At 34.9% G+C, this 12,500-nt stretch overlaps 2 protein-coding genes across 2 annotated transcripts in view; one reads left to right on the top strand and one right to left on the bottom strand.

The window, feature by feature from the left end:
* LOC137632945 (transcriptional regulator ATRX homolog) overlaps positions 1-3,374 on the top strand; it is a 6,875-nt gene extending 3,501 nt beyond the window's left edge. Inside the window, exon 2 of the mRNA XM_068365070.1 lies at positions 1,513-3,374. Within this exon, the coding sequence (XP_068221171.1) occupies positions 1,513-3,066 (1,554 nt within the window). The 3' untranslated portion in view covers positions 3,067-3,374. The remainder of the gene's footprint in view (positions 1-1,512) is intronic.
* Positions 3,375-6,027: 2,653 nt separating this feature from the next.
* Positions 6,028-7,230, bottom strand: LOC137633179 (neurogenic differentiation factor 2-like). The gene has a single exon (XM_068365336.1). The coding sequence runs from the start codon at positions 7,156-7,158 to the stop codon at positions 6,187-6,189; it is 972 nt and encodes a 323-aa protein (XP_068221437.1). The 5' UTR covers positions 7,159-7,230; the 3' UTR covers positions 6,028-6,186.
* Between the last annotated feature and the right edge of the window lie 5,270 nt (positions 7,231-12,500).

The following is a 12,500-nucleotide window of genomic DNA, read 5'->3' as shown; positions in this document are numbered from 1 at the left end:
TACTAGTCAGGGCCAATCATACTAGGTTGGATTGCTGTGAGAGATCAGGATAAAGTCTCACACCATCACTAATCCACATTGGACAGTGTGGTGATGAAAACTTGACAAATCCCAGACATTAATACGGACAAACGGACATATCTGAGTCCTTTGTCCTGTAGTGGACTAGAAACGGCTACATTTGTTGATATATATATATATATATATATATATATATATATATATATATATATATATATATATATATACATATATTTCTATATATACTGTACAGCACAGCAACATACTTTACAATACATTACGGCACTGTACAGTAAAGTACGCAGTACAGTACACCAGAGTACTGTAGTGTACAGTGCAATACTTCATCCGTATTGTACGACGTAGCGACCAAAATACAGTCGACTGATACAGGGATAACAGAGATTTTAGTTTTGTATTAATTACTTAAGAATGAGGGATATGAATTCATGGCTGACGTAATGTATTTCGAACCAAAGTAAAAAGTTGTGGGAATTGTCCCACTACCTTGGGGAATGTCACTGTCCCTGGTCTCTACCATTCATTGACGGCCTTTAAACCTTTAAACCTTAAATTGGAGCATAAGATAAAATGTGAAATATAATATGATGTCACAAGCAGGCAGCCTTGAATTTTATCACACAAAATATACGTAAAAAAATGACAATCAACAAAATTATTATATTACTAATCTTCTTTCATCAATCTTTACATCTCTACCCAGCTTCATAGTACTGTAGAGAGTGTTTTGATCAGTTTTAATGTTTGAATTTATCCTCATCATCTCCTCCTACGCCTATTGATGCAAAGGGACTCGGTTAGATTTCGCCAGTCGTCTCTATCTTGAGCTTTTAAATCAATAGTTCTCCACTCATCATCTCCCACTTCATGCTTCATGGTCCTCAACCATATAGGCCTGGGTCTTCCAACTCTTCTAGTGCCTTGTCAGCCTAACAGTTTTTTAGTTCAGTCTTACAACCTTTGCAAAATCATCACGCTTCATGGTCCTCAACCATATAGGCCTGGGTCTTCCAACTCTTCTAGTGCCTTGTCAGCCTAACAGTTTTTTAGTTCAGTCTTACAACCTTTGCAAAATCATCACGCTTCATGGTCCTCAACCATATAGGCCTGGGTCTTCCAACTCTTATAGTGCCTTATTAGCCAAAAAGTTTTTTTAATTCATTCTTACAACCTTCACTAAATTATCATCTCATTATTCATGCTATAATTAAAGTGTGTTCATCCTTGCCAAGATTCTTGGGCAAGGTGTGTCTTACCATGCTAGTGGTATTTTTAGCTTTATTTCAGAAGCAGATCTTCTGAAAGATATTTAACTTTTAAAATGACATCTTTGCTTTTTATGGCTTTAATTGAATAGTCTTTTATTTTTTTTTTATTTTGAATAAACGATATCACCGTCAATGACCTTATATGTCAGGATGCCAGAAAACCTCAAATAAATTAATCAATCGATCTTTTTCTAACTTGCAGTGTCGTCAGGACTTCTCTTCCAGCATCGGATCTGTCGGGGAAGGAGTTTTCACCAGCACGAATTGCTCGAAGCATGAAATCCAAATCAATGCTGGTGGACCCCTCTTGTTCAAATGCCAAGATCTCGTCCTTGTGGCAGAATCTATTGAGTACTGCATGTCCATAGGCCTGAAGAAGAAGAAGAAGAAGAAGAAGGAGGAAAGCCCAACGATACCTCGCATACATGATGGTGAACATGATGATGACGAAGACGATGATGATTATGATGATGACCGGACACCCTCTGGGAAACGCCGCGGAAACCGTAAGCATAGGTTGACTCCGACAAGGAGAATGAACAGAATGAAAAAGCAATTGATAATAATGAAGGCTAGACGGAAAGAGCTGATGGAAATGGGAGAAGCTCAGAAGGCTCTGGCTATTTCCGAAAGGATAGAGAAGACTAAGAGAAAGCTGGAAAGGTTCATGGAGAAGCACAACTTAACGGACACCACCAAGCGGAAGAAGAAGAAGAAGAGAAGCCCTACAAAACCCAGCACACATAATGGTGAACATGATGATGATGAAGATGATGACCAGAAACCCTCTGGGAAACGCCGTGGAAACCGTAAGCATAGGTTGACCCCGACAAGGAGAATGAACAGAATGAAAAAGCAATTGATAATAATGGAGGCTAGACGGAAAGAGCTGATGGAAATGGGAGAAGCTGAGAAGGCTATTGCTATTTCCGAAAGGATAGAGCAGACTAAGAGAAAGCTGGAAAGGTTCATGGAGAAGCACAACCTAACGGACGCTGAGCGGAAGATGTCTGGGTCGGGGAAAATGGAGAAAAAACAACGCAAGCTGGAAAAGCTGATGGGTAAAAAGGAAAAAACTGAAAATAAAATTAACCGACTGAACATGAAGAGAAATAGTTTACAAGGAAAAGAAAACAATGAAATCAAACTGGAAAAGATAGAGTCAGTAATAAGTAGGCTTGAAGGCAAATCGGAAAAACTCACAAGCGCCATAGAAAAATTACAGACTCTCTTGGGATTGACAGATGAAGTAGATGATGCTAACTCAGATGGTGTAGGTGAGGAGGAGACTCCATCCACTGCGGATGAGGAGCCAAATGGAGGGGATTTCCCTGAGCAAGAACCGCGTATAAGCGAACCGCTAAAAAGCAAAGGACCCAAGGCAGGTGGCAAAGGAAAAGGTAAAGGTAAGGGTAAGGGAAAAGGTAAAGGTAAGGGTAAGGGAAAAGGTAAGGGTAAGGGAAAAGGTAAAGGTAAAGGTAAAGGTAAGGGTAAGGGTAAAGATGAGGGTAAGGAACGCAAGAAAGTTGTTTGCGGGTCTCAAGAACCAGACGAAATGATTGACATGTTAAGCGTTAAAGCCGAGCTTGGAGAAGTCTATCTTTCCATCTGGCCAAAGGGTGATTCGAACTACCCCTCTGATGGTGAACCTTCGAAGCCTCGCCTGCGCAGGGCCAAACCCAATTCTGGCAAAGGTGGCAAGAAAATCCCTCCAGGAGTGAAATATGAATGTTCATGGACTCCTATGACACCTTAAAGCAATCACTTCCTGAACTGTTAGCTTTTCAAGCGTCACTATTACTACAATTTATTATGTATTAGACAAAGGATCAAATATCACGGGAGGATTCGTATTAGAAATAGTTGCTCTTTCTTCTCTGCCAAATTTCCTAGACTTATTTTCAGGTTTAAGAGTGGTTAGTTGCCTGACTTTGGAAAGAAATAATACAGGTATCAATCTAAGTTGCCAGCTAGATGTTTTAAATCTCAGTAAAACATTCAAATTAGCTTTAATAATTTTATGTGAAGGTTTTAAACTTGATTTATAAACAAGATATATAAATATTTGTGTGCTTTCACTTACAAAAACTTACCACTAATTACGATTATTGAATGCATTTTTAAAAGTGCAAATCAACAAACTGGCAACTGTAGTTTCAATACACACTCCGGAAAGTCAGGTAACGCTCTGAAATATTAGGTACGGATGGGGTTTTACATTGTTTTCTTCATGAAAAGTATTAAATAAAGTGTTAATAATTGGTATACTTCTTGTTTCATTCACCTTACATCTCAATGACATTACTAAAAGTTTTTTCAGCGTATCTTTGAGTCCTAAGTGCAACTGCTTTTTAGCCTTCTTGTTTACGTTTATTCCTGCCTTTTTTATCATGCTGTCCAGCATTAAGTGTTGTTTCTTTCTCTTGATTTTTGATTAATGCCTTAATGTTTTATATATATATATATATATATATATATATATATATATATATATATATATATATATATATATATATATATATATATATATATAAAATGCGTTGGTGGAGAGGGCGTGAGGAATATAGATGGCGCCATAGGGTGAAGGATCATATGGAGAGAAGAGGTTTGGTGGAAGAGGATACCTTTGGTTGAAGGCATTGGAGAGGGCGCATCAGACAACCGACCCCTTAATGTAGGGATAGAGGTTGGGAAGAAGAAGACGATATGTTTATATAAACATATCTGTACATGTATGTGTATATATGTGTGTGTGTTTGTCTTGGCATAAGAATATCCATAGATCTGTTTCATATACCACAAAATGAAAATAATCTTTTTCACTTTGGCAAAATAAAAGAAACATTCGAAAAACCTCATCCCAAAATGAAAAACACAACACCTTTCAGCTTTTATTTATTTACACAAATTTCAGGAATTTGTGGAATGACACCTGAGGCAAAAAAAAATGGAATGCATGCCTCAATTTGACGCTCCACTCAATGGATATGACAATTGACACAAAGTGGCACAAATAACGTCAATCTTAACGTAAGGTATATGACACAACTCATTTTATATGATAGATGACTCAGAGAATGGGCTGTTTGGTAGTATGAATGTAGCACTTGGCTCAAGGAATGTGATACCTGATACAAAACAATGTAACAGATTTGAATAACATTTCTACATAAAACTGGTTGTAAGACTTATGTGGGAGCCTTTGTAGTTCGTTGGGACAGCCTGGGTGTAAAACTCCAAAAGCTGTGACAGAAAAACCGGATTTTAAGAGGGAAACAAACACAAGAGCACCACCTAGCTTAAAGTTCCCCACCTAACCTAACCTAGGAGACGTATCCTTACCTACCAGGGAGCTAAGCTCAAGGTTCCCCACCTAGCCTCACCTAGGAGCTGTATCCTTATCTACTTATCTAGGGGGGCTATACCACCTACGACAACCCCCCTTAGACTGACATACTCCTAGCTTGCCCTAAGACTGAGTCTCAACACTAAATCATTATAGTTCGTAATTCATAAAACTAGCTGCATATCTTATGTCAATCTACTTACGTATCGGAGGGGCTATGCCCCCTGCGACCCCTCACAGACTGCTGTAATCTTATCTTACCCTATGACCAAGTCTTCAACCCTGTGTTTGTTTCAAAGCTAACTTCCCTTCTGGCAAGGTAACACTAAATCATAATAGTTTGTAAATCATAAAACTAGCTTCACATTATTGTATTTCAAACCCAATAAACAACTTTACCATAAATAAAATTGATTTGATAATTAATAATCAATTTTACACCTGTCCCAACGAATTACATTCACCCCCTAATGTGTTATGATGATTTATATAACCTTTGTCTGCAACACCTTACACAAGGAAGAAGAAATTTTGTTATTTCTACAAGTATTGTGACACCTGGCATCGAAACTGATGTGATACATAAGTAATGTTGCATGAGACACAGGAATGGGACATGTCCTATAAGTGATATTAAACAATGAGCAAGAGTTGCACGAGACACAGGAATGGGACACGTCCTATAAGTGATGTTAAACAAGGGGCAAGAGTTGCATGAGACACAGGAATGGGACACGTCCTATAAGTGATATTAAACAAGGAGCAAGAGTTGCAAGAGACACAGGAATGGGACACGTCCTATAAGAGTTGCAAGAGCCATTACGAAGAACTGGTCATACATGGCATAGATTATAGCAATATGGAAACTTGCAGAGGCAGGAACTCACAAAAATCACTGAAATTGCTATGGTTAAAGCCCTCTCTCTTTGTTTTCCTTTTCTTCTGGTTTCATTTGGCTATGGCTATGTAATGGTACTGGGCTGTTTACAACACAAGTTTCAGCTTAAGCTAATACAGAAGTTTAGAAAACATTAAACGCTGTTTTTGGATTTAAAATTAAAGCAAGAGTTTTCATACCTTTCTATACATCTTCCCCTTTAGGACACTTTTAGTATAGTCTTGTTGTTTTCACTTAAAAAAGAAAGCTTCCTTGAAGTGCTTTCTGTTGGTTAAAGTTCAGCAGACTCTTACTGTTCAGGGTTGGGTCATAGCCTATGCAACGGCACCTCTAATAATCTAGTTATTTGAGTTTATCTCTCTTTTATACAGTTTTGTCTTTTTCTTCACATCAGGTTTAATATTCCTTTTTTTCTAAATTTCTTTCACCGAATAAAAATGGTCCTATCATTTTCTTTAGGCTCTCCTCGTGGGGTTGTTGAAGTTCAATCATTTCATTCCTCTCTATTCTATATTCCTGGCAAAATAACAAAAAATGCGCCAGATGAATATACCATTCTACAAAAGTGCTTGAGTAACTAAGATAACTTCTTAGCAATTATGAAAGAAAACGTAAATATTGGCTGGGTGTAATCAGGATTCTAATGGCAACATATCTCCATCAGACGCGAGGAATAGGGCAAAAGAATCAACCTCCTGTAGGGCAGGTATGTCATCAAAGGCATCAAGGGTGTCCTCGAAACCCGACGTACCTTCGGACATCAGGTCACTGAGTTCTCCAGCAGTGGGAGATGAAGATGTTGAAGATAACGTTGAAACTGAGCATGAGGGATCTGTAGACCCCAAGGATGCTTCGAGTCCTCTGTCGGTTTGGCACTGGAACGCTTTGAGACCTCTGCCGGTTTGGAGCTGGATCGCTTCGAGACCTCTGCTGGTTTGGCACTGGAACGCTTCGAGACCTCTGTCGGCTTGGCACTGGAACGCTTCAAGACCTCTGCCGGTTTGGCGCTGGAACGCTTTGAGTCCTCTGCCGGTTTGGCACTGGATAGCTTCGAGACCTCTGCCGGTCTGGCACTGCAATTCTTTTACCTCCGACACCACAGGTCTGAGGAACTGAGCCCCGCCGAATGATATATCCACTTGGAAGCTGTCGATGAAGGAGAGGTCCCCAGGATGTCCATCCTCCAGGATATGGGACAAGGTCCTGATGTAGTTAACGGCCAATTTCAGGGTCGTGATCTTGGTCATAGTCGAAGTAGCCCTTCGAGTGCAAAAATGCGGAAGGGTTTTCCTGAGGGACTCGAAGGCATCGTTGATTTCTCTCATCCTGTGCCTCTCGCGGGCGTTAGCAGTTTTCCTGCGGTATTTCGACAGAGGAGGTGGTCTCGCTTTTCCTGCCTTCGAAGGCTCTACTTTAGAGGACCTTCCACGCGTTCTTTCAAGATGAAATCTCTTGTTGACTGAACGGGGACGTAGTCCATACTTCTCAGGGGTTTTGGAATGAGATCTTTTCTCTTCTGGGGTGTTGTTATTGTCGTCTGAATATTGGTGATCCATGATATCTGTGTATTGGAGTCGTAAGGGATTTTCTTTTCTCACAATCATTCTTCGGGTGCACAAGAATGTGTATTGCGGCGTACGTAAAAAGTTTCTTTAATACATAAATACATATTTGTACACACCTGTAGTATCTTTAGGCTTGGCTTGCTAAACAGAGGCTGTTCATGATATCCTAAAATTAATTACTGTTTTTAAACAGAAATACAAACTTTTAGACACTTGTAATATCTTTAGGCTTGGCTTGCTAAACAGAGTCTGTTCATGATATCCTAAAATTAATAACTGTTTTTAAACATAAAATACATATTTCTACACACCTGTAATATCTTTATACTTGTCTTCCTTAGCGGAAGCTGCTCATAATATCCCAAAGTTAATGACTTTTATACATCAAGAGATTTCAATCATTAGAATGATCTTGAGGTAACTACTTGTGACATCTGGTAATATGTTTCGTGAATAAAGAAACATCTCAAATAATAGTTTCTAATATATAAAATCACCTATGATAATCAAGAGAGCGTCTACATAAAAACACCAAACACCAAATAAAATCATATTCCTTGGAGGAAGCTTGAAAAGTCTAAGGGTTTTAAACGCCCCATTTCACTCGCTAGACCATCACAAGTGACGATTTCGACAGGTTTCCCTATGTTGGGTCTTAAAAAACTCAGGTATATCTTACGACAAGAAAAGTCTTTGAGAAAGGTTCAATTTGTCAGAATAAGGAAAACATTCAACAATTTACAATATATGAAAAGCATCAAGAAATAACACAAATAAATATAATTTTTCTCACATTCAAGTTTTCTGTTTAAGTGTCAATAATTCAACACTAAGTTTTTCAAGCACCTGTTGTTAAAATCCGAACAGTTAATATTGAGAATCATTTGTTCTTAGCACATTGTTAATGGGGGGTGATGTTGACATATATGTTCATGTTATATAATATCGTTCAATCTTGATATTTCATGTGATAAAATATCGTTCTAAATCACTTCACAAAACTATTTTATAACTTTATAACCAAAACTATCACACTCCAAGAACTATTTTCATTTTGTTCATATTTTGATCTGAAAAATTCACCCATAACAACATTTATTATTTCAGCAAAAACTATTTTAGAACTTTATAACCAAAACTATAACACTCCAAGAACTGTTTTCATTTTGTTGATATTTTGATCCGAAAAATTCACCCATAACAACATTTATTAAAGCAGCAAAAACTATTTTATAACTTTATAACCAAAAGCATAACACTCCAAGAACTATTTTCATTTTATTCATATTTTGATTTGAAAAATTCACCCATAAAAACATTTATTACAGCAGCGAAAAGATATCCGCTTCATTGATTTTTTTTTCTAGTGATCACTCAAGGTTATGAAATTATTTGCAAAATTCATTAATGATTTAGTAAAGTTAAAATCACAAAATCACAAATCTCTCATTGTAATTGATTCCATCTTTAAGATTATTTTTCTTTTAAAATAATATACATCTTTTCATAATTTTCTACCTATTGTAAAATAAAATATTTAACCAAACCAAATTTTTCTTTTAAAAAAATCTACATCTTTTTATAATTTTCTACCTACTATAAAATAAAATATTTAACTAAATTTTTCTTTTGAAATGATATACATCTTTTATAATTTTCTACCTATTATAAAATAAAATATTTAACCAAATTCTTCTTTTGAAATAACATAACTCCTTTTTATAATATTCTACCCATTGTAACATAAAATATTTAACCAAATTTTTCTTTTGAAATGATATACCTCCTTTTTATGATTTTCTACCTATTATAAAATAAAATCTTTTAAAAAAAATTTCTTTTGAAATAATATACCTCAATTTTTATAATTTTCTACAATAATAATAAAATATTTAAATCCAAATTTTCCAATTATTTAATGTAAACAGTATTGGAAAAAGGTAATTTTCTTTCAGACCTATTCAATTCTACCCTTTATAAAATAAAATATTTCGATCTAAATTTTCCAATTATTTAATGTAACAGTATTGGAAATAAGTAATTTTCTTTCACACTTATTCAATTCTACCTTTTATAAAATAAAATATTTCTACCTAAATTTTACAATTATTTGATGTAAACAGTATTGGAAAAAGAAAATTTTCTTTCAGACTTATTCAATTTCAAGAACATGAAAGCAACTGGTTTTAATTATATATAAATTATTCATATTTTTCACCCTAGAATCAGGTACATTTCCGCCTACATTATTTTAGTTTCACAAGCCTTAGTTCACAAATTTAAGAGTAGTGCTTTATAAATATAAAGATTTGTTCATATACTTTTCTGTATAGAGATTTTACCCATAAAAAAGATGAAAATGAAATATTGTTTTGTAATAAGACTAAACCTTAATCTATGCACTCTCAAAAGAAACGTGTTGATGATCACTAACAAAAAGATTTTTTTTTAATTTTTTTTTTGCTAATTTTAAGCTATAGGAAAAACATAAATTAAAAAAAAAAAAACGTGTTGATAATCACTAAAAGAATTTTTATTTTCTATATTTTTTTTCTTTTTTTTTTTGCTAATTTTAAGCTATAGAAAAAAACATAAATTTCAAAGATTTTCTAATAGATTATTTCTTCAGCAAAAGTTATTATTTCAAGACAAGACTAAACTATAATTCATGCAATGCTGAAAAGAACGTGTTGATAATCACTAGAAAAAAAAAATGCTGACTCTATCCTATAAAACAAAACAAAACAATCAAAGACACTCCAAAACGTTATTGTTTCAAAACAAGACCAAACTGTAATCCGTGCACTGCCGAGAGCAACATGTTGATAATCACTAACACAAAAAAAAAAAAAAAAAAAAAAAAAAAAAAAAAAACAGTCCTTCGGTAGAATGCTCAAGGGATACCCACAGGTAAGCTATTTGTCAATAATATCTGGCTCTCTCTCATTCCCTCCTGTTATTTGTCACGAGCACAAATTATGACCCCTGCTATTACACTTCTGCCTTCACCTGTGATTACAGGGAGCCTCGCTCGGCCTTCGATTTCCAAACAGTTTGAGGTCCCCCTTATTTCCCTTTCCTTTTGTCGGTGCTCAGAGGCGTCGATGATATTTCCAGGTAGGTATTTAGAGGCTGGCTTTAGGTCGTTCTATTGCTCTCCTTTCAGGTTTTTCCCGTTGGAGTCATTGAGCTGAGATTTGCTTAATTCGTTTAGGTTTTTGTTGTCTTCCGTCCGGTTTGTTCGGTCACTTTTTCTGGATTCGGTTGCTAATCTGTAAAAATAAATTTCATAAATTGGTATTTTGAGAGATTTTTGATAATTTAATTAGAAAAATTTGATAAAATTTACATTCAAGAGAAAATTGTCATATTTGAGAGAGAGAGAGAGAGAGAGAGAGAGAGAGAGAGAGAGAGATTTTCCTTGTGAATTCAGAGCAAGGTATAGACACACACATGGAGAGAGAGAGAGAGAGAGAGAGAGAGAGAGAGAGGGGGCGGGAAGTCTCTGTAAAAATAAATTTGATTAATTAGTATTATGAAGGATTTATAATTATGCAATTAGAGTAATCAGTTAAACCTTACATTCAAGAGAAATATGTCTTATTTAAAATAGAGAGAGGAGAGGAGAGAGAGAGAGAGAGAGAGAGAGAGAGAGCATTTCTTTATTTAAAAAAGAACTTATTTATATCAGAGTAGATCCACTAAATGAAATAGTTAAAAAAATATAATGAATAATAGAAAAATATCTTATGTATGTGTGTGAGAGAGAGAGAGAGAGAGAGAGAGAGAGAGAGTGAGAGAGAGAGAGCATTTCTTTATTTAAAAAAGAACTTATTTATATCAGAGTAGATCCACTAAATGAAATAGTTAAAAAAATATAATGAATAATAGAAAAATATCTTATGTATGTGTGTGAGAGAGAGAGAGAGAGAGAGAGAGAGAGAGAGAGAGAGCATTTCTTTATTTAAAAAAGAACTTATTTATATCAGAGTAGATCCACTAAATGAAATAGTTAAAAAAATATAATGAATAATAGAAAAATATCTTATGTATGTGAGAGAGAGAGAGAGAGAGAGAGAGAGAGAGAGAGAGCATTTCTTTATTTAAAAAAGAACTTATTTATATCAGAGTAGATCCACTAAATGAAATAGTTAAAAAAAATATATTGAATAATAGAAAAATATCTTATGTATGTGTGTGAGAGAGAGAGAGAGAGAGAGAGAGAGAGAGAGAGAGAGGCATTTATTTATTTAAAAAAGAACTTATTTATATCAGAGTAGATCCACTAAATGAAATAGTTAAAAAAAATATATTGAATAATAGAAAAATATCTTATGTATGTGTGTGTGTGTGAGAGAGAGAGAGAGAGAGAGAGAGAGAGAGAGAGAGACTCACCTGAAGAAAATTTAATGCGCATTGAATAGTAATCCAAGAGGCCTTAGAGCTCAAGAGTCGCACTTCCTACCTCCAAAGCAGCCAAGAAAAGACTGACTCTACCCTGGTGTTAGTGGCCCAAATCCAGCAAACTGCAGGCGCGTGCCCATAACAGTGACGTCATGCATCGAGTTATGACGTCATCCATCGAATTATGACGTCATGGAGAGGAAAGACACGATTCTTTGCAATCGAATTAGTTTTTTTATGATGATATGAAATAGAATTGGAAGTTTTTTAACCACAGCTTTTTTTGAAGTTGATGAAAAACTAAAGTTTAACTTTTTTTACTCCTGAAAATAGGTAGAAATCGGGAAATAAAACATTTAATTTTATGGAAACTTTTTTTTATAATATTCATATTTATTTTTCAATTTATTTTTGGCGATAATAAAAATAAAATGAATAAAATTGTTCTTTTTAGGGATATTGATCACAATATTTTATAGCAATTATACATAATTCACCTGAATAAAAATGAGTAAAAAATTGCTCTTAACGAATATTTATGTTACTAAGTATTAAAAAGTTATGCTGATGCATGACTGATCTGTAGCACGTACAGATACACGCACACACATAAACGCACACATACACACACACATATATATATATATATATATATATATATATACTGTATATATATATTTATATATATATATATATATATATATATATGTGTGTGTGTGTGTGTGTGTATGTGTGTATGTGTGTGTTGCTTGCATATACATATATTCGGCTAAGTCCCATTACTAAGTGCTTTCATTAAGAGGAATGCCTTTAAAATCCTAATTTCATTTGGAAATATTCATTCAATGTGAACTAATTAGATAGAAATATTCAATTAGAAAGAGAAGATGAAATTAATTTGAACAAGAGGACCTGCTATAATCCTTAGTAGTCTAACTTCATTGTGGTAGTTTCTTCCCTGGATATATAGTGAAAAC

Source organism: Palaemon carinicauda, chromosome 42 (genome assembly GCF_036898095.1).
Source record: "Palaemon carinicauda isolate YSFRI2023 chromosome 42, ASM3689809v2, whole genome shotgun sequence".
In the NCBI taxonomy this organism is placed as follows: Eukaryota; Metazoa; Arthropoda; class Malacostraca; order Decapoda; family Palaemonidae; genus Palaemon; species Palaemon carinicauda.
Note: the sequence above shows the minus strand (reverse complement) of the source record. Positions and strands in the feature narration are given on the sequence as shown.

Bases quoted from the DNA above. Each gene is read 5' to 3' on its own strand.
- LOC137633179 (XM_068365336.1), bottom strand. From the start codon at position 7,158: ATGATTGTGAGAAAAGAAAATCCCTTACGACTCCAATACACAGATATC.